Source organism: Gracilinanus agilis, chromosome 3, assembly GCF_016433145.1.
Source record: "Gracilinanus agilis isolate LMUSP501 chromosome 3, AgileGrace, whole genome shotgun sequence".
Lineage (NCBI taxonomy): Eukaryota > Metazoa > Chordata > Mammalia > Didelphimorphia > Didelphidae > Gracilinanus > Gracilinanus agilis.
This window is the reverse complement of record NC_058132.1, coordinates 503,529,873-503,553,634: the sequence shown is the minus strand read 5'-3', so window position 1 is coordinate 503,553,634 and position 23,762 is coordinate 503,529,873. Positions and strand designations below refer to the sequence as shown.

Genomic DNA, 23,762 nt, shown 5'->3' with positions numbered 1-23,762 from the left:
GTGGTATTGTGGAAAGACAGTTATATTAATGCACTATTGGTGGATCTGTAAATTGGTACAACCATTCTGGAAAGGAATTTTAAATTATGCAATAAAAGTGAATAAAATATTTTTTGGTCCAGAGATACGACTGCAGGACATATGCATCAGGAGGTCAATGATTAACAAGAGGGTTGATATATACAACAAAACATAGCAGCAAAGAATTGGTAACAAAACAAATGTCCATCAAATGGGGACTGGCTGAACAAACTGCAGTAGATGATTATAAAAGAACCACACCATAAGAAACTATGACTATAATGAATTCAGAGAAACATGAGAAGGCTTACAAGAGCTGATGAAAAGTAAACAGAACCATGAAAACACTATATACAATAACAGCCACATTTAAAAAAAAATTAAAACCCTTACCTTCCGTCTTGGAATCAATACTATGTATTGGTTCCAAGGCAGAAGAGTGGTAAGGGTAGGCAATGGGGGTTAAGTGACTTGCCCAGGGTCACACAGCTGGGAAGTGTCTGAGGCCATATTTGAAGCTGGGGCCTCCCATCTCTAGGCCTGGCTCTCAATCCACTGAGTTATCCAGCTGCCCCCAATAGCTACAATTTAAGTGGAAGGAACAAAAGCAATGACTGAAATTAATGATGAGCAAGCACCATTCCAGAGAAGAAATAAAAGAAGATGTCTATGTCCTTTTATGCAGAGATATGTTACGAGGAGTGTGGAATATGACATCTAATGTTGGACATTATTGAAATATTGGTTAGCTTTGCTGATTGTTTTTCTTTTTCTCTTTTTTTATTTTTTCTTATCAAGGATGACTCTCTGAGAGGGAATATATTAAGAAATATAAGTGAACAAGATACCAATAAAAGATTTTTCAAAATGAGCTCCAGATCTATTCCTATAGAATATAGAGTTTTCAACAAGTCAGGTTTCTTCAGAATTGCTACAGTCCAACAAATCTGTGCTCTGCTAAAGTTATGCCAGAGGGAATAAATAAAAAATGTTGAAGGCTCCTTTTAAGCCACATTTCAACTGGGAAATATAAACTAAGGCTGCATATAGCCATAACCCATATAGTTTTCCATCTATAATCCTTATTTCTGAAAATTGAAGATCAGATCTTTTCTTTCTGAAGAAGTGGAAGATTCATGGTCCAGGGCCATCCTTTTGGAGAAGTTGAAGTGACGGCATGCAGTGGTGTGCTCATAAATGTTTAACAATCAGCTCTCCAAAGGAAAAAAAAAATGTGCCATGATACATTTTTAGTATTAACTAAATGTATTAACATTTTCGCTATCACCTTCTCAAGACTAGACAATCAACAAAATCATAAATCAAGCCTTTATTTTTTGTGTTTGTTGACTTCCAGATATAAATGTTTATACTATAATTTAATCATACTAGCTGGTTCACTCACTCTCCTGACATCCTATGCCCTCCAAAAAAAAAAAAAAAAAAAGAAATGTCTCATCCAAGTGAAATCAGGTCAAGATAGCATCCAAGGAAGCACAAAAAAGCAAAAGAAGTAAACAAATGGGTTTAGTCCTGAGGGTTGCAGTTAGGGTAGCCCCTACCACTTCATCTCGAAAAAGGGGTGTTGAAGGAATAATTGTTTATACTGTTGGGAGTAAGAACCATGATTTTTTGGCATCCATAAATAGCAATTCCCTCTTCTCCCACAACTGACCATCTCCCTGAGTCCAACTACCAAAACTAATAGAAAAAGAGAAGGGAAAGAAGGGCAAAACAGAGCAACTGCCATAAAAATAAAAGTATATCTGTCACCAGAGTCATATTTTCAGGTTTATATTTATCTAAAAGGAGAGAGACAAAATGGTACAGTGGGAAGATCATTAAATTTGGAGTTGGGGAACCCCCTCCATCCCTGCCACATTGAAATTCTAGCTTGATCAAGTCTCTTAAATTCTCTGAGTTTCGGTTTCCTTATCTACAAAATTGACAGGTAGATGAGAGCAGCTAGGTGGCTTAGTGAATTAAGTCAGGAATAGAGACAGGAGATATAAGATTTAAATCTGGCCTCAGATACTTCCTAGTTGTTTGACCCTGAGCAAGTCTCTTAACCCCATTGCCTAGACTTTACTTTTCTTCTCTACCTTGGAATCAATACTGTGCATTGCTTCTAAGATGGAAGGTAAGAGTTGTTTGTTGGTTTTTTTTTTTTAATTAAAAGTCAGATAATCTAACTCTTGATCCTAGTAGTATTACTTTAGTCATTAATAGTATTTTTTAATATTATATTTCTTTACTGGAGAGAAATGAACTAGCTAAAAACACTAATCCAAAATGGACTACTATTCTTTCAGATGATGGTAATGATCACATCTTTTTTTAAATATTATTTTATTTTTAGGGCTGAATTCTCTTCTTCTCACTTCCCAATGTAAGTGGCAAGAGCAACAGCAATGACTGAAATTATGATGACCATTCCTAATCCCCATTCAGAAAGGAAGCAAAATAAATTCTTTTGTTAGCCATGTCTAAAAAATATATGTCAATCTGCACTTGAGTCCATCACCTCTCTATCTGCAGATGAGCAGCATGTTTCAGCATGAGTCCTCCAGAATTATGTTGAAAATTATTTCACTTTTAATAATTTATTGAAAGTTGTTTCAGTATAATGATCCAGTTGTTCTTCTTGTAATAGATACTTCATTATTTTTCCACTCAAAAGGGACATTGATAGGGAAATAAAAAATACTTAGAGAAACCAGAACATACATAGTGAAAGTTCAGTACTATATGATTGTACAACCAAAAGGAAAGATGTAACTTCTTCCTCAGATTTCAAAATTCAGTTCCAATCATTATCCTGAGAAGAAATTCAAAGACCAATATTCAGAGTTGGCATTTACATGCTAAGGAAAACTGAAAATGTGCAATGTGATAACAGGCACTTTTGACACAAGATGGGGGAAAATCTTTCTTCCTAAAATAAAAATTCTAGCTTTCAATCATTTTATTCAGACCATTACACAAGAGAAAAAGAAGGTTCTGCTGCTGTTTTAAAATTCTCCGCCTACATCCCTCCCACCTCTTACTGCCCCCCCCAGCCCAACAAAAAATTCTCCTTTAATCTATAGTGGTTACGACCAATGCTGAGTGTATGGAAAAACTTCTTTAAGAAAATAAAGAAAATAGTCTTTTCCATCACACACAACTCATGATTTCACATTTACTCAGACTATTGGGCCACAGCTAACCTAGCTGCAGTGAAATACTTTTCCTCCCCAGAGGCAAAAGAGAATGGATACTTGCCAGATGTTCTGGACTCCACCTTTTTACCTCACAAAGAAGACTGGCAAGTATCATCTTATTTGACTAGTATTGGCCTGTCAGACTAAGAATCTTAAAAGCCTAAAGCAAACACAAAGCAACTTGATACTTTAGAGCTACAAGATACAGAATCAAATCCTGTTTTAAAAAATCCACATCAACTTTCTTCTACAAACTATTTAGTTACATCCTCAGTCTCAAAAGCCTAAGTAGTATTTGCAGCTGGAAATATTTAAAAGGTTAGGTAGAAACATTTAAATGCTGTAACCATAAACTATTACCACTTGAAAAAACTGAGAAGACACATTATCATTGTGTCTATCATTAAAATTGGGATTGAGTCAATTTTCATTTGTTTAAGAGCTGATTGATTATTCGGTTTGTGGACTATTAGTCCTGTTGATTTTTTTCCTTCTTAATATCTCTTATCCATTTAATTCTACTATCTTTGACCAGAGGTTTATCACCTTGCATCTGGATAACTTTGATCATTTCCTTCTTTTTCTCTATGTTATATCCCCTTCATAGAATACCACTTTAGAAGAAAGTTCCATCCAAAATAATTTTAATTTTTAAAGGTTCATAGGATCATGGCAACATGGTGGAATGATGAAAGAGCTGATCTCAAGGCATCTAATTTCTCTGTAACCTACAGTCTTACACTAGGTCCGTCTTATATAATAATAATAATAATAATAATAACAACAACAACAACAACAACAACAAACAATTATATAGCACTTTGAGGTCTACAAAGCATTCGATATAGGTTAATTCTTTTGATTCTCACAGCAACTCTATGAAGCAGATACTATTATCTCCATTTTACAGAAGGGGAAACTGAGGCCCTGAGCCATTATGTGACTTGCCACATAGCTAATAAGGTCATCTTGACTTAAGTTCTTCAGTCTATCCATTGGGAAGCTTAGGTGCCAAGAGAATGGAGAGGTTAGGTGAATTGCCTAGTAAATTGGGAACTGTATTAGAAACAAGCCATGAACTCAGATGTAACCGGCTCTGCGGCTATCGCTCCAAAGGCTAAGCTGCCTCCTCCAGTTCTTTAATACTACAGAAAAGAGCTGCTATGAATATTTTGGTGTGTATATATTTGTGTGTGTGTATATAAAATATATGTATGTGTGTACACACACACACACACACACACACACATACATATATATGTCACTTTTCTTTATCATCATTGATCTTCTTGAGGTTAATGCCTAACAATGAGGTCTCTGATTCTGAGCCAAAAGATATGGATATTTTCCTTCACTTTCTAAGAATAATTCCAAATTAATCACTTTACTATCCACTCCTTTATTATTATTATTATCATCACCATCATCGTCAGCCTTTATGGTTATCAATGAGACTCCTCTATCCAAGACCGTCCCCTCTTCTGATTTACTACATCTAATCTACTTTGCCCTTGAAAACCAAGAACGGCTCCAAGCTTCCACTTTTGAGAACTATGAGCAAAGTCATTGTAAATAGGTTCTAAGTAAAGCCTGAAGTGTGTCTGGGTAATGGGGAAGCGGTTTTCTACTTTGGCGGTTCAGCCTCCATCAAATCACTTTTATTTTTCCCTTCTTCTTAGGTTCTCAGTTCTGTAGCTGAAAGTGAAGATTGCCAGATACACAAGTTCCAAATGGACAAGGTTTGAATATGTTCTGCTTTTTTTTTTTTAGAAATATACATGAGAGTGTCACAAAATAAATAGATGAAATAAAGAAGAAAGGTAACAGTGCTGAAAAATCAGTAAGCTTTTGTTCTGAGCCTTATCAAAGATTTATAAAAATAAAATAAAATTTCAAGTCCAACCTACAGTACTGAGTATGTCTCCTATTAATAGTTTTTTTAAAAATATTTCCTTTGAAGTAAAACTGAGAAAGCACCTCTGCAAGTGATAAAGAGACAATTTCCTGCTCACAGCTTAATCTGCCGCCCCCACACACATGCCTTATATCAGGTCGATAATCAACAAAACGTCATTGGGGGGGGTTCTGTTGTTTTTAAGGTTCTGATATATATAAGTGGCACCATACTTCCAATCTCTGTTTTCTTTTAATGAGTTTCAGCAAGAAAATGCTTTTTTTTAAAGATGCTAAAACATACTTTTAAACAATACAAATGACAACAATCAATAAATCTTCACGTCTACAGAGACAACTGCACTAAAAGCATATTAAGAAGAGCTATTAGCAACAACGAGACATATGGAGTACAGGAAAACATGCTTCTGACGTTCGCTCTCAGGAGCAGGAGATCTTTAACAGTTTTCTATAAATTATATATAGTAAATCATCAGGACTTGTTATTTTTCCCACTCACAAGCCTCAATGTGCAAGAATACAATTCATCTGCTAAGATTCAAATTTAAAATAGCTATTTGGTGAAAACAAACCAAACATTTCTAAACCTGAAACTGATTTCAGGATTGGATAACCTATAGCAGGGTAGAAAGATTTAGCAGCAGAGGTCCTGGACTCAAATCCTGTCTCCGCTATTGAATAATTGTGTGATCTTTGGCGAATCACTTCACCTTTCCATGGCTCAGTTTCCTTTTTTGTAAAATAAAGGGGCTGGATTGGATGGCCTCTAAAATTTCTTCCTATTAGAATCTTACTAATCAACAATGAAGCTCTTCTTTGCTTTCTGAATAGCGCCATTGAAAACATCTTTCTCAAGACCACTTGAATGAAGATCACAGATCTCAATGCCCCCATCCAACCCTCTTTAAAATAAAATAGTTTCCAAATGATGGTGTATGACTGTAACACAACACTACTGAGCTATAAAAAATTATGAAATGGATGGTTAGAAAAAACCTGGCAAGATTCAAATGAACTGATACAGAGTTAAGTGAACAGAACCAGGAGGACAATTTATACTCTAAGAACAATATTATTGAAATGAATAATTTTGAAAGACTTAAAAATTCTGATCAACCCAATGATTAACCATGACTCCAGAGGATCCATAATGAAGAATGCTACCTGCCTCCTAACCAAAAGGTAATGAATAAAATATGTAGAAGGAAGCATATGCTTTTGGACATGACCTATATAAGGGCATTTATTTTGCCTGACTGCATATTTGTTTCAAGAGTTTTGTTTTGTTTTTTCTTTCTCGTTGGTAGGGGGGGAAGGGAGGAGAAAGAGAGAGAAAATACTTATTAATTAAAAAATAAGTTTTAAAATAAGATGCTTTCTATCTTACTATTCCCCAGACTTTGTACTTTTCTGTCTATTGCCTAGTCAGATACTAACAGATCCAAATATAAATAAAGAGACTTTGCTTGTAGTGTAGGCACTTTCCATTGGGCCAGCTGGAGCAGTCTGTTCCTGAAGGGTAAGTATTTGCCAAATGTTCAGGTGCTTCAATGAATCTGGTATGGAGAGGCTGGGAGTTAGCAGGGAGGCAAAGAGGGATAGGAGAGGAGATATCAGATTTCCTCTTCATGGCTCTTCACTGACAGCTCTCTCAGTATTCTGAGCAGCTGAAGGTTATAGAGGGTTTGGGCTTGTAAATGGAAAGGCTGACGTGCCATTCTAAAACTGGCCATTCTTAATTCCACTCTGTGTGTGTATGTGTATCTGCTTCCAGTCCTGAACACTCCTTCATCTCCTTACTTCCATGTCATACCAGCAGCTCAGGGTTTCTAGATTACACAACTAACTCTTCAGCCTCCAGTACGATTTATTTCTGGTCTTTCCTTCTGGATTCTTCTTTTCCACAAAATAGATTACTGGCTTTCTTCTGATCCCATACACAGTCACTTAGTGATTTTGACTGCTTATCTAGAAAAGCAGTTCTGATCAGATATTCAAAATGTATAAAGCACTTTCTTCACAACAACCACAAGTATTCTCATTCCCATTTTACAGATGAGGAAACTAAACCCTGAAAGGGTGAATAATCTGCCTAACATTAAAGGACTAGCCAAGAGTCAAAAACAGGATTTAAACTTGGATCTCCAGAACTCCACATCAGTACAAGGTATTTAAAGGGGCATGGATTTTTTTATTCCAGGAACCTAGTTTGGGACCTTGGACCTTAATTATCAGTCTGACTTTTGGGTCTTTCTCAGGACCACTTGAATGAAGATCACAGATATCAATGCCCCCATCTAAACAATTTCAATAGTTTCCAAATTATGATGTATGAATATAATTCCACACTACTGTGCTATAAGAAATGATGACATGGATAGTTTTAAAGAAACCTGATAAGACTCATATGAACTGATAGAGAGTGGAGGATAATTTATACCATAATAACAATATTACCAAAATGTCTGGATTCATTTTTCCCATTTGTAAAATATGGGATTTGACTAGAAGATCTCGAAGACCCCTTTCATTTCTAAACTGCACAATCCTAAATTTGGTTTTCTTTTCAAACACCGAACACATGAAGGAAAAGATGCCTTGCCACAGGACAAAGAATTTTCCCCCTCGAAACTGTTATCAATTTGAAAAGGCTATATTCAATACAGATTAATAAGGTGTCAAGAAAGATATAGAAACATTTATCTGGTCAAATTTTCCAGTCCAAGGCTAAGATTCTTTATATATGTCTATTGTTATTATTATTATTATTATTGTATTAGTCCAGCATATTAGGGCTGCTTTATGAATCAATCAACATTTATTAAGGCCAGGCACTAGGGAGATAAAAACACAATTAAACAATCCCTATTCAAAAGAAGCATACATCTAATGAGAGACAAGAAGTACATTTAAAAATATAGTATAAATATAAAGTTAATAAATGTATTTATATAACAACTTTATATATAGCATATATAAAGTTATTATATATAAAGTTATATATATAACATATATAAAGTTATTACATATATAAAGTTGCAACTAATTACAAAACATAAAGTTGTTAAATGCAAGGGACACTGGGAGGGAGGACACTAGCAATTGGCAGGATCAGGAACTCCTGAGCTTTAGAACTCAAGGAAACAACCGTTCATGTATTCCATCTCTCCATGCTGTTCCCCACCCCCAGCCCCCAACTCCAATTCAGCTTAGTGAAAAAGGAGGGCAAAGACTGACATGGTCAGGATTTTTTTTTTTTTTTTGGAAACAAAACAAAAGAACTGATTGGTATTATATAAAGCAACAAGATTTGTTACCATAGTGATTTCTCCACTATTTTGGTCCTGAAAACCTCTTCCTGGTCCAGGTTTACAGTACAGTAGCAATCCCTCATCTTGTTTGGCCCCGGATAAGTAGGAAGATTTTTGGCTTCTCCTGAAAGACAAAAATAAAATGTACACTTTTCTTAGCACAGAGACATTTAGTCCACATACTCATTTCCAATTCATGATACACTTGTTTCACACTAACCAGACTGCTTCCTTGTTTGAATGCTCAGTGGTGCCTTATAAGGTCTTGATTTCCTTATTACTGTAATGTGTTAACATCTAATAATAGAATCACGTGTGCCTGTTTCAAGTATAAGGTAACACATTGCTGTCAGTATCCTCTATTTTCAGGCTATGTCAATATTAAATTATTTGACTTTAGTTGTAAACCTTGTCCGAAAATCTAAATGTGTTTGACCAGACACAAGCTAGGGGATAAAGAATTCCGTCTCCCTCCATATTCTCCCCTCAAATTGAACCCTCCAGTTTTTACATTTCAGACTGCCAGCACTCCGTCGAAGAAGGTGGATAATGGAAAAGAAGGCTGCCCTAACCTTTCTGTTTACAAACCCAAACCACTCTCTTAACCTTCAGCTGCTTGAGACCCGTCAGTCAGAATCTCAGAAGAGGAAACCCGACCTCAGCCCAATTTTTCCCCCCACCTTCACCTCCCAGGCTCCCCATCCAAACTTCATTGAATCACCTTGGGATCTGGCAAGTATTTCTACTTCAAGAGCACACATCCATCTGGCCAAGTGGAAAGTGTCCATGCTGCAAGAGGTCCTTATTTACACTTATGTCTGCTTAGGGATTATTATTCAGAATCCCTCCCTCAACACCAGGGCATTCTACTTGAGGAGGTGGCAGGGGGGTTGGGGGGAAGGAAAAGGAGGAGGGAAGGAGGAAGAAGCAACACCGTTTATTTGTGAATGGGAAGAGAACAGAGATGAATGAAATTCAAGCAACAGTCACAAGGGTAGCTTTTTAATGGGACATCTGCCGTTCAGTGTAAGTCAGCTCTAGTGCAACAAATGCCTCTTTCAGTCTCCGGATTCCCAAAGGGCTCTGACACTAACAGAAGTCATTTTGGCTTCTAATGACATCTTGTGTAAAATGTCCTCGGCAGACACTGCTCAAGGAAAGCAACATGAAATGATGGGGGGCTCCAGCAGCACCAGCTGACTGACACACCATGGCAATGGCCGCTTTCTGCTTCAAACCTGCAACGCCCCGACTAACTATTCAGGCAGATGCTACAAAAGCACACAGGACGAACACAGATCAGATGCTTTTCAGGCCTTGAGCTTTTAGACCTTAGCAGAGGAATACCCCGAGCCAGAGCTGGAAGCGGTCCCACCGATGGAGCCATCCTTCAGAAGGGTTTCCAAGTATTTCTGTTTTTGCAAGTGTCCGTATAGTTCTAATAATTCAGCAGAACACTCTGGTTATGGGTCGATGCTTTATATTGCCAAAGCCCTCTGTCCTCAGCAGGGGTCATACTGTACGTCTGAGGCAATGTTTTTGATGCTCTCTCTCCTCTGTTTCCTTCTGGGACTTTCTTTGAAATCAATTTAGAATGAGAAGGGTTTTTGTATATTTGTTTGCATGCTTTTAAAGTTGGAAGGGATATCTGAGGAAATCTGGTCTGTAGAAAGTAAGGTCCAAAAAAGTCAAATAATGTGCCCAGGGTCACAAAAATAGTAAAGAGCAAATGCAGGACTCAACCCCAGGAACTCATTCTCTAAAAATCCAGTTGTCTTTCAACTACCCTCAAGTATGCCTTCACTTATCTCCACTTTTACTTTATATTCAATGCAATATTCAATCAAGCTTTTTTTTTTTCTGGAATAGAAAAGTTGTCTTTCTTCAGATTCAAATCGTTGTTATTAAAGAATCAGAAGTGGGGCAGCTGGGTAGCTCAGCGGATTGAGAGCCAGGTCTAGAGACGGGAGGTCCTAGGTTCAAATTCAGCCTCAGACACTTCCCAGCTGTGTGACCCTGGGCAAGTCACTTGACCCCCATTGCCTACCCTTACCACTCTTCCACCTATGAGCCAATACATAAAAGTTAAGGGTTTAAAAAAATGTTTAAAAAAAAAAAGTAATCAGAAAATCGCAAAGTAAGAATTCTAGAGCTAAAAAGGAACCTATGGATTATCTTACTTTAAATACGAGTATATTTTAAAACATAGTTTAAAATTAGTATAAAAATAAATAAAATGAGTAAATTTAAAAATAAATGAGTAGGGGGCAGCTGGGTAGCTCAGTGGATTGAGAGCCAGGCCTAGAGACAGGAGGTCCTAGGTTCAAATCTGGCCTCAGACACTTCCCAGCTATGTGACCCTGGGCAAGTCACTTGACTCCCTTGCCTACCCTTACCACTCTTCTGCCTTGGAGCCAATATACAGTATTTTCTCCAAGATGGAAGGTAAGGGCTTAAAAATAAATAAATAAACAGACAGACAAATAGATAGATAGATAGATAGATAGATAGATAGATAGATAGATAGATAGATAAATGAANATAGATAGATAGATAGATAGATAGATAGATAGATAGATAGATAGATAGATAAATGAATGGGCGAATAAATAAACAAATAAATTAATTGATTAATGAATAAGCAAATAAATAAATGAGTAAATGGTTTTAAATTAAAATAAATTAAAAGTAAAATTTAAAAGTAAAGGTTATTTGAGTCATCCTTAAAAAGCAACTTAATTTCACTTTAAAGTTTCAGTTTAACTCCATTTTTAAAAAAAATCTTTATTACTTTGACTCAGCAAAACAGAGAATCAAAGTTTCTAAATTTTAAACACTTTCCAAACAGCATAAGTCAATTTTCAATTTTCCATATACAATTTAAACTAGCTGTGTGAGGCTGAATAGCAGCTTAGTCTGTTGAATCTCATCCTGGACTTGGGAGTCAGGAAAAGTTCAGTTTGTATCCTACCTCTGATACCTATTAGTTGTGTAACCTTGGTCAAGTCACTTATTCTCTCTTGGCTTCAGTTCCTTCTCTATGAGATGAAGGTGTAGGACAAGGTGTCCTTTAAAGTGCCTTCCTGCTCTAAATTCATTATCCTATGACTTTGAGGAGGCCACTTAGTGCTAATGAACCCCAGTTTTCTCACCTATAAGATATGAAACTTCATTAACCATAAGACAATTAAAGGAAGGACTTGCTTAAAGTCAGAATTATCTTTGAAACTTACTTAAACAGGGAAATTTTCATAATCCATGCTATTTTTTTTAAACCCAGAGATGAGCATAGAAAGAAAATCGCACACTAAAAGCCAATCTGTTAACAGGCATATGTATCAAAGCCAAACACTAGGAAGTCGTTAAATGTCAAAAGACAGATTTTATGAAGGATTTGAAGCATGGGAAAGGTCACATATGCACGTGCATATATGGTATGGAATATATTCACAAGCATGGAATTATATAATCCTACTAGAGGCTATAATGTAATACAGGGGAGGAAGAACATTCTCTGGAGTAAGAACAAACACAGAACTGATACAGATGAAAACCAAAATGCCCAGAAATGGCAGATTGTATTTCTCTTATACTGGATCCACTCTCACAACCCTGTGACTAAGGGATCCTAGGAGTGACCCACAAAGAATGGTGGTGACCTTTTATAAATTCTACTTTTGTTATTTGAGAATTAAATAATTTTCTCTGGTGTCTGAGCAAAGGCATTGATGATATTTATAAAGCTTCAGTTTAGCACCCTTGAGAATTTAACCTTGAGGGAGGAGGTGGTGCCAAATGAAGCCCAAACACTTAGCTGCAAGTTGTTTTCTTTAAAAAAAATAAGACCAATTCACTGCCACCATCACCAAAAAAAACCAACAACAACAATAAAAAAACAACTTTCCAATATCCTAAAGCCATCGTTCGTGAGGAACACAGAACTGAGACTTTGTTCTCCTTTATTATGAACAAATGTTTTTATTTTTGACTCTTCCCCCTCCCCTTACCTCCCACATCCAATCAGTTGCCAAGTCTTGTGAATATTACCCCTGAAATATCTATTGCATCCTGTCTCCTCCTCTCCATTCCCACTGCTACAACCCCAATACAAGTTCTCATTACCACCCACATAAACTATTAAAATAGCCTCTTAACAGGACTTTCCTATTTCCACTCTTCCCTAACCCCCACCTCAAATTAAACTGCTGTCAGATTAACCTTCCTAATTGGACAGATCTGTTCACATCATTCCTCTGCTGATAATCCTTCATTGGTTCCCTTTATCTATCAAATAGAATCTAGTCTATATTCAAGGTCTCCAAAATCTGGTACCATTCTCGTTTACCATCTTTATCTTATATCATTCACTTGCCTTCCACACAAATACTCAACCCTCATTGTACACACTCCATATCTTTCTGGTCATTGTTCCCTAAATCTCTTCCCTTCTACCAGTTATCTAGCCTCTGAAGCCCAGCTTAAAGGCTACCACTTATACCAAAGTATTCCCAATTCATATCCCCCTCCAGCCAAGTAGACAATATTCTCTGAGAGAACTTTGTCTACTCTGTTTGCCCTTCTCTTAGGTACTTGTGTTTTGTAATATCTGCCCACTCCGGGAAATCTGAGCTTTGTATTTCCTAAAGTGTTCTCTTCACATAGTTTAGGCTCCTCATAATTGTTTACACAATTGTCAACAGGAGGGGAAGGTATCTATCATCAAAACTGACAGCCTGCAGAGCCCCTAGACAACTTTTGAGACAGTCATCATTTTAATGAGAAAATACTGCTTTGTTATTAGCTGATATTCTTACTCTCTGATTTGCACCACATTATCTCCATCTATTTTTGCCAATGTAGTTATATTCTGGTTCCTATGACAATGGCAACACCAGTGAGGGTGGGCAATTAATCTGAGCCAAAATTAAAACCACTGAGTTTACAAATGAGGGACAGAAGCAATTGTTGGAACTGCCTTTGCGTGTCTGCATCATCCCAGCCTTCCTACCTGACTACCTAGAGGAGAAGATCCTCTAGTGAAAGGGGACATTTTGAACAACAAATGCATATTAATGTTGTTGAAAGCTTCTCAGTTAAATTGGTTAGCTCAAGAGAATGTCATCATCATCATCATCATCATCATCATCATCGGCATTTCTTTCTTCTCCACTATGCTAAATGAGAATGGAGTGAACCAAAATCTTTTCCATGCAGGATACATCATGGGATGTAAACATAAGGTAGATTTTTCTGTCTCTGATGACATTTTAAGGATTTTTAACTTTCTTTTTTTAAAGATTAGGTCAGAACTCAGAGCTGAATGGAACTCCAATGTTTATCAACTGTCATATGCATGGCAACTTTTTACCACCAAAGGTCTTGATTACTTAAAATTTATATATTTGTGAAACTTGAGGCCCCTTCCTCTACTTCTTTCTTTCTGTATGTGGCCCATTTTATCCAACACTATTTCTCTCTTTCTTTCCTCTTAAACCACTTTGAACCCAAAAGCTGAATTTCCATAGACTGGCACAAGTCAGTGTAGTTTATTCATCCATGGTAGAATTTAGGTGAGAAAATGCTGGTCTAGTCAAGCTATCTGCATTAGAGAATGGGGAAAATGAGGCCCAGAAATATGAAATAAACACAGGTTTTCTTAATATTTAGTGTATATGAAACACTCTGGTGGTAGCAGAGAGATACAAAGTTTAGATGAGATATGGTCCCTACACTGAAATTACTTACTAGCTTTCACCAAGAAGTTGTCAGGCCTTTCCTAGAATCACACAACCAGCCAGAAGCACAGCTGGGGCTATCTTCCAAATTGCAGTCCCTTTCATAGGGGATAGACCCTGCCCTGGAAGATTTGTGAGAAGACATGGACAAGAGTTGCCCAGTATAAGAGGTATGGATGGCTCATGATCTGCATTGTTGGGAGTATTTAAATCCATAACATCTCCAAACCACTGAGAGGTGGCATAGTAGCTTGGTGTCATCAGAAGATCACTGGATTTGGAGTCAGAGGAATTTGGTTTAACTCCCATCTCTACTAGTGACTCCATTCTACCTGAGTGACCTAGGCAAAACACTTAAACTCTCTGGACCTCAGTTCCCTCATCTATAAAATGAGAGTTAGAGTGGATGACCTCTGAGGTCCCTTTCAGCTCTAAATAGTTGATCCTATAAGTATAACTTTTCTCAGTCCTAACTTAAGAAGAAATACACTTTGGTTTCATTTGAAAAACCAAACCCCAAAACATTTTCATGTGAGGAAGCCATGCATACAACACTGATCCTAAGATTTATAACCGCAGCTCTCATAGCTGAGGTAGAACATCCATTTTAAATTATATGACATAATGAAAAAAGAGGGCTGAGTTTAGAGCTGCTACTAGCTACCTGTGTGATCCTAGACAAGTCACTTAATCTCTTTGGCTTCATTTTCCTCATCTATAAATGAGAAGGTTGGAGTTGATGAGCTCTGATGTCCCTTCCCCATACCTATGAAACAATGAAATTTTTGCAAAAAAAAAAAAAAAGCAAGTAACAGTTTTTACTGATTTACCAAAGGAAGTGGTAAGAAGAGGGTGGAGAACACACATGTGTACACCTAATCAAAACCATAACTTTAAACATAAACAATCAGCGTGGAGAAAAGAGAAAGACAACAATTAAAATTTCTATGGGCTGATATTCAATTATAAACAAGTAGGACTGCAGCACAGGAACCAAAACAAACATTATAATCTGAAAGAGCATCATGCATAAGCTATCATTAGCAATAATTCACTTTGTTACGGTTGCATGCCTACATATCCTGTCAGCAAGCTAACTTAACAAGTATGACAGGAAGACAAAACAAACCTAGACAGGGAACCCAGAGCCCAGATGTTAAGTTTAAAGTGGAACTGTGCCCAGGCCATTGGGGGTGAGAGAGAGAGTCATGACCTCTTTGAATATATTTCTCCCTTTCATAGACACATAACTTAGTGAATGGCCTACAAAAAGAATATTCTGGAAGTAAAGATTTTTCATTCACATTCCCTGAAAAAGAAAAATATTATATTCAGATATTTGTATGATTTTTTTAAAAAAGACAAAAACAAGCCTACATTATTGAAGACAATCAAACATTCACTGGATAGAAAATGGCCAACTTGTGGGCAAGTATAGAAAAGTATTATTTTCCCCACTGGGATGAAAAAAAGTTTTCCCTTCTCATCATTTAAAGCTTTCACTCCTTATGCTTATGGTTTTATATTTGCTTTTCCCATGTTATTAAATATCTTGAATTGTCATGCAAACAATAAGCCAATGTATATCATTTTCCCCTCTTTGCATCCTTCAGTAAAATGTAGACTCTTTGAAGGCAGGATTTGGTGGTGGTGGTGGTGGTGGTGGTGGTGTGTGTGTGTGTTTCCCTTTGTATCCCCACTGACTAGCACATAATAGTAGACCATTAATAAATGTTCATTAAATTACACCACTACAATTCGTAAACACATCAAGGGCTAATGTTCTGTTTATTTGAACTCAGCAAAGAAAGTGCTTGAGAATTCGGTAAATATGGAGGAGGAGAAGAATCAATAAGAAAGAAGATTTCCAAGGTACAGCCAAGGAAGACTCTCTCCTGAAAAATGGGAAGGGACGAGAAAGGGGATGAGAACCCAAGAGACTTTATTTGTATAAAGGCTGGACCTGGGAAGAAGGAAGAATTCAGACTAAAAGTTGCATGGCACAAGTGTATCTTCGAGCTGGGAGAATTATGTTTATAAAGAAATGTTTAAAAGACTTTAAAAAGAAGTATCTTAAAAGGACTGAAAATAAACATGATCTAATAATGCCCAAGATGGAAGCAAAGACCAATAAAAATAGATTAGGTTTCATAATGATGAAGCAAGAAAGAAATAAGGTAGGACAGGAGAGAAGTACTACTACCACTACCACCACCACCAGCACCACTCCACCATCACCATCTCCTGACAAAGGAAGCTTTTGTAATAGACTTGAGGAATTGCCACTAAAAACAGGAAAGGGCAGCAGAAGACCCAATTTTACACATACACAAATTCACAAATACAGTCACTAATCCCTAAGAAGATAAACACTAAGGGAAATAAAGGAATAAAAGTATGTGGAGGGAGAGGATAAAATAAAATAGAAATGGAAAAAACTTTAGCCAGGAGAAAACTAGGCCATTTCTTCATTTTTTTGATCCATTCAACAAATATTTATTAAGTTCAAGTGGTAGGGTCCTGTGATGGATACTTTTGGAGATAAACAGTTTAGATAAGATGGTCCTTGTTCTCATGGAGTTTGCAAACACCTATTACAGTAAACAGGTGCTACATAATGCCTGAGAATAGTACAAAAGCCAGTGCATTGTGAGGTCTGAAAGAAAACTTAACCATGGTAAGAAGGGTAAGATCATGATACATTCAGGCAATCTAGTAGACCAATTCAGCTGGTCTACAGAGAATATGGAGGAAAGGACAATGAGAATACTCTCGGGGTAGTGTTTGTTTTCACTGAATGACTAGTAGAGATCAAATGCAGGGAATCATATATGAAGCATATTTAATGTACAATGGATTGCTAGCTTCCTTTAGTTCCCAGACTGCTTTGGAGAAAGGACATTTGTTTCTTTATGACTTAACAGCAATTTTTTTCCCCCAGCATTCCTTTAAAAAAAAAAAAAAAAGATAAAAAAATTTCATATCTAAGTACAAATACTCCTGGGGACTATTAACAACAATGCGATTCTTCTTGTGTCATGAAGAGTAAATGGCCTGCATTTATCGCAGAAAAACATCTGAAGAAATTACCATTTTTAACACTCTCATTCTTTAGGCAGTGATGCCTCTTAGTCATTATGACAATTTGTAATTCAAACTCATCTACAAATCCTGTTAGACCATTCAGCATCTTGTAACAACAGGAGAGTCCATTTTCAAAACCGGACAGTTTTATGATTAAAACATTCTATTTCCTTGAATAGATTTGTCTTTACTGCCTTGCTATTTTAGTGTTTGATATTAAGTAGAACAAAAATCCATAAAACCCAGACCAGATTAGATTTCTAAATCAAGTTACAAACTGCCTCTTGCATACTGATTCAGAAGTCTGGAAAATCAGATTTCCAGCTGAACTGACTAATCTAGGTAATGGTGAAAAGCATCACTGGTGACAAGAATCAGCAAATTGACAGCCTGGGTAATCATTCAGGTTGAGTGGTGAGTTTAAGAATAAATCTTATTCGGAGGCAATGAGATGACTTGCTGAATTGAGAGCCAGGCCAAAAGACAGGAGGTCCTGGGTTCAAATTTGGCCTCAGCCACTTCCTAGCTCCGTGACCCTGGGCAGGTCACTTAACCCCCAATGCCTAGCTCTTACCACTCTTCTGCCTTGGAACCAATAGGTAGTATTGATTCTAATATGGAAGGTAAGGGTTTTAAAAAATATTTTTAAATGTCTTATTCAAAGACCCAAGTAAAATAGAATCAATGAACCACAGAATGCAAGTCTGAGCTGAAAGAAGCCTCAAAGATCACTGAGTCTAACTCCATCATTTTACAGGGGTTCAGAGCAATTTAGTCAGTCCCATGACTAGAGTGGGCAAGGGGAGCCCTTTTCATGTGTCAAAATGAAAGTTTACTATACAAAAGTGTAGAGATGGAATACTAGAAGAACCTAGTTTCTATTTTTTTTAATTTATTTAATTAATTAATTTAGGGTATTTCCCCATGGTTACATGACTCATGTTCTTTCCCTTCCCTCACCAGCAGCAACCTGTTGATTATAACTCTCAAGCTTTACAAAGTCCATCAACATCAGTCAACTACCCAAAGATTACATCAATGAATTATTTCCCTGATGGACACTCTCCCAATAGGGACTAATTAACATAGAGAAATGTTTTGCTAGGACTGGCAATATGATCGATTGTGCTTGTGTTCACTCTTTGCTAATGAAGGGTAAATATTTTGGTCTTTTTATTTAATACCTTCTTAAATACTGGGTAATTAAATGAAGCACAACTAAGGAAAAGAATTATCAGTACAAACACCATCTCCCAGTTTGTTGAACACTAGTAGAAATGATCCCAGGGAAAACACATTCATCATGATGATTAGTGAAATCTCCATCCCGTTTTGTCAAGTCAAGTAGCATTTATTAAATATTAACTAAATGTCAGCTAGGTGGTACAGTGGATGGAGTGTTGAGTCTGAAGTCAGAAAGACTCATCTTCAGGGGTCCAAATCTGGCTTCTGACATGTACTAGCTGTGTGACCTTGAACAAGTCCCTTAACCCTGTTTGCTTCAGTTTCCTCATCTGTAAAATCATTAATCATTGAATATTTAACAAAGCCAGGAGTCGTAACAGAATGCCAACCCTTGCTGTTTTAAACTGTTTCATGTAAAACTGAAGTAAGACTCATTCAAATAACTTAAACTATTCAAACATATGAGTCTAAGGTCTCTCTTGTTGAGCAATTCCTTCTCAAATAGCCACAGATGTTCTTACGATTTGGATATTCCTCTAATAGGTTTGAGTCATACTGCCTTACCTCCCAGAATTATTTCCCTCTTTTTCCTATTCTAGATCACTAATTTTTCAGTTTCCAGAGAAACAAATCATCAGGGTTACAGGAGGGTGTGGGCACAAAACATTATGCTATCGGCACTCAATACTTCAGGATATTAATAGTAGAAAGCGGTTTAAAGAGGAGAAAGTTGACGTTATTAATCATCTTTCATTCTCTCTCTGTAATTCTTAGCTCGGCTGAATGGAAAATTCTGTTACCATCTCCAAAAAAGAAAAGAAATCTGTTTCATTAACAGTCTAAAACTGAATAGTGCATGAAGATTCTGTCATTTCTCGACTCAACAAAGCAAGGCTGACCTTTAAATTACTCACATAGGATGTGTAAATATTTTCAGCTCACTTCAATTTCGACACTGTTTTTGTGGTCAAGGCAATTTGAAAATACCCATTAATTTAGCAGGGTTATTAAATATTTAGTGTTCTCTACAACAGATGTTCTTCATTGCTTATTAATGGTTTGAATATTTTCTGTGGTTCCCATTAAAAAACGTAGAATAAAAGGTGAACCAGACATTTGGCTTGGAAATGAATGCATGCCAGGGGAATGCATCAAGAAATTGGCATACAAAAAAGGTGAAACTAAAGTAATAATGCTTCCTTTGGGGGAAAATCTAGCTAAGCAAAATGTCCCTAATACACAAGATAATAACAAATCTATATAATGCACATTTCTATGACAAATGGTTTATAAATGACTTTCTTTATAACAACCCTCTTGAGGTGAGCAGTCCAAGTATTAGAATATCCATTTTTTTAAACAAAGAAACTGAGGGTCAGGGAACTAAACTGACTTAGAAAGTGTTGGAGTCAAGATTCATTCAGGTTTCCTCCGACTTCAAATACAGTTTTCCTCTACATCATGGAAAAAAACAAAGTAAGAAAGAGTCTAGAATAGATATTTCTTCCTGAACTAATTCCTAAAGATGTCCTTGGGTCTTGCCCTGTATCTCACCCAATCTAAATTTATTCTCTATTTTCTACCCTAACCTTCAATCCTTCCACCTGTCTATTTCCCCAGGTCACTTGACTCCCCTTCAGAATCTCAACTCTAATCAGCTCAACTTTATACCATCTTCTACACTTTAATTACTTGCCCCACTTTACGATCTCTAATTCATCTAACTAATGACCCATTCTTTTGCTGGTTTTGCTCAAGGATGTCATATGTCTGCCTGTGTTTTTGTGAATGAGCCTATAAGAGTAGCACAAACCATGAACATGGATAGAAACACCAAGACTGTAGCAGAACAAAACAATGGACTTTGAATTGGAACTGGGGTTCAAATCCCATCTCTGGTATTTATTACTAGTGTGACCTTGACCAAGTCACTGTTCTCTTTGGTTTTTCAGTTTCCTTGGTCATGAAATGATGTGATTGGACTAGATGATATCTAAGACTCTTCTTGTCAAATTTCTGACCCACTTTCAACTGGTCTTCACACTGCATGCCAGTCAAGCAAGCAAGCAAGCAATCAGCATTTATTTAACATACACAGAATACAGGAAAAGGAAATGGAGATAGAGATAGGAAGACCTGGGTTCAAATCCTCCCTTAGAAACCAATTTCCCTTCAAGGTTCAGTTTGTGTTATCATCTAAAGAGGCTTTTCTTGATCTTCTCAGGTTTGGGTGTGTCCCTCTCCCATTATTTTACATTTATTTTGTAAAATCCTGTATTTACTTGTGAACCTTAAGGACAGGGATTGTTTCACTTTTGTATCATTCTTAGAAGGAAATGTATGTTTTATAATCTATAATGTAAAGTTTAAATTCTTTTGAGAGTAATTTCAGGATAAGGATTTTGCCATCTCCCCAGAATCCAGACGACGAACCTATTTGGTGAAGGCACCATGAAGATGCCTGAAGAGCCTTCACTGGATCATGAAGATCCAAATTTGAACTTTGAGGTGCAGTTGACTGAACTATGGGGAGTTGAAATTGAGTTGAATGCATTTGTTTTTGAATGTACACTCTTATGCCAATAGGAGACTGCCCCAAATTGGCTTTTTGTCAATGCAACTAGTTTTATCCTTTTCTTTTATCCCCAAATTCCTGCAATTTAGAAGTTGACTATGTTTACAGATCCACTGAAAAAAAAGACCGATCTTTTTTTGCCGGATCTCAGTGGGAAATGTGTTATTTGGAATTCTGGGGGTCTCATTTAAAAGTTGAGCCTAACACAGCAGCTGGCATATAGTAGGCAATCAAATGCCTGTTGACCTATTAAATGCCTATTAAAAACCATTAAAACCATAAAATCTAAAAAACTATTAAAAATCAACAACTACCTTATCTTTTGTCCTAGAATAGATACTAAGTATTGGTGCCAAGGCAGAAGAGTGGTAAGAACTAAGATACTGGGATTAAGTGACTTGCTCAGGATCACACAGCTAGGAAGGGTCTGAGTCCATATATGAACCCAGGGCCTCCTATCTCCAGGCCAGACTTTCTATCCAATGAGCTACCTAGCTGCAACCACCCCCTCCCCACCTGTTGACTATTAATTGATTGATTCATCAATCACTCTAGCACCTAAAATAACTTGGCAAATTAAACACCAGTTAGACATACAAAGGAATTTGTATTATTGTTTCAGAGAAACATCCTATCTTCAAAATCAGATTTTAATTTTAGGATTAAAAAAATTATTTAAGGAAAGTTGATCATGGAAAGGAGACCAAATGACAACAACAAAAAATCAGAGCACTCGCCAGCATTTTGTACTTAGCACACAGATCCTTAAACATAGCAGGCGCTTAACTGTTTATTGGAGTGAACTGAAATCTGATTTCATAAATAAAAAAAGCAGTCTACAAAATACAGCATATATAGTAATAGAAGGAAATTGTTTTTATATATGTAATGTATGTAATATATATAATATATATGTAAAAATACATATGTAAAATATATGTAATATACATAAATATATATATAATATATGTAAAAAATAATAAAAGACTAGCCACCTGCTGAGTACAGGGGCCAATTCATAATTGTTGCCAGTACCATACTTTCTTCATATTTCAATTGTGCTTTATAAAATTACTCATGGTACCTCCAATTATGTGACCATTATGTGGCATTCCATACTTTACAGCAACATCAATACTCCAAAACTGGTATGAGCAACTATATCCATGATTCTCCCTCTCAACACATACCATTCACATTCACAAAGTAATTCCACGCCCAAAGACAAGCAATAAATTTTCCCTATTATTTAGGGGGAGGGAAATGGTGAAGGGAAGAGGAGGACAAGGAAGAAAATGAGAAAAACCTACCAGAGAATTATTATGAAAATGCCTCAGATGTCTGAGAAGCTACAGTTCTTAGAAATGGTGAAGAAGGTCCTGTTCAATGCAATTTTTTTTTTTAACCCTTGTACTTCAGTGTATTGTCTCATAGGTGGAAGATTGGTAAGGGTGGGCAATGGGGGTCAAGTGACTTGCCCAGGGTCACACAGCTGGGAAGTGTTTGAGGTCAGATTTGAACCTAGGACCTCCCGTCTCTAGGCCTGACTCTCACTCCACTGAGCTACCCAGCTGCCCCCTCAATGCAATTTCAAAGAGTAGACATAAACAAGTTAATGACGTCCAGAAGATGACCAAGGTGGTGGAACAATCATGCCATACAATAACTAGTTGAAGGGAATGATTTTCTAGGCTAAATATTGTCAATCTCTGAAAAAAACAAGCATTTATTAAGAACCTACTTACAGGACAGGACAGGCACTGTTTGAGGTTCTGGGGGTACAAATTCAATAAAATGAAACAAGCTCTAAGTCTTTAGGGTCAGGGAAAATATCATAGTTGTATTCAAGTATTTGAAGCTGCTGCTCCCTAGTTGCCATTCAGAAGAAAGATTAAGCTGGTTCTGCTTGAAACCAGAGGGCAGAAAAACTAAGAACAATTGGTAAACAAGCCTTGATGCTAAGGGAAATATTCTAATATTTAATAGTAATAAAGTTAACATTTATATAACACTTACAGTATGCCAGGTACTATGTTAAGTTCTTTATTATTATCTCACTTGATCCTCGTCACGCTCCTGAGAGGTAAATACTATTATTATCTCCACTGATGAGGAAACTGAGGCAAATGGAGGTTAAATGACTTGCCCAGAGTCACACAGCCAGGAAGAGTCTGAGTCTGGATGTGAATTCAGGTCTTCTTGACTCCATGTTCAATGCTCTCCCCACTGGGTTGCTTCGCTGACTGAGGACATGCTTAAAGTTGATCCCAAAGTGGAATGGGCTGCTTCAAGAGGTAGTGCATTCCTTCCTCACTAAACATCCCTGAGAAAAGTTTGCTGTTTTTATACGTAAGAAAGACCTGCCTAGAAGAAGGCAGGGAAATAATAGAGAGAAAATGCTTTCATGGAACTCAACAAAGAGGTTGCAAATAAGAGAAGACACAGTGGGTACTCTTCATTTACCTTCAGCAAATCCAAATGTAGTAACAAGCAGCAAAGGAAAAATTACTTTGGGCAAGAAGAGCCTTTGATATCACCTAGTACAATCATGTCATTTCATAACCAAAGAGAACAGTGACTTGGTCAAGGTCACATTAGTAATAAGTACCAGAGATGGGATTTGAATCTTGGACCCAATTCTAAGTCCATCACTTTGTTCTGCTATATCATAAGTGTCTCTGTTTGTCTCTATGGTTTATGTCCTTGTCCTACTCTTCTAGACACACACACACAC

At 36.8% G+C, this 23,762-nt stretch overlaps 1 protein-coding gene across 1 annotated transcript in view; it reads right to left on the bottom strand.

Moving 5' to 3' along the window:
* The window catches only part of RASA3 (RAS p21 protein activator 3), a 232,677-nt gene that overhangs the window by 119,731 nt on the left and 89,184 nt on the right, over positions 1-23,762 (bottom strand). Inside the window, exon 2 of the mRNA XM_044670496.1 lies at positions 8,456-8,573. Within this exon, the coding sequence (XP_044526431.1) occupies positions 8,456-8,573 (118 nt within the window). The remainder of the gene's footprint in view (positions 1-8,455; positions 8,574-23,762) is intronic.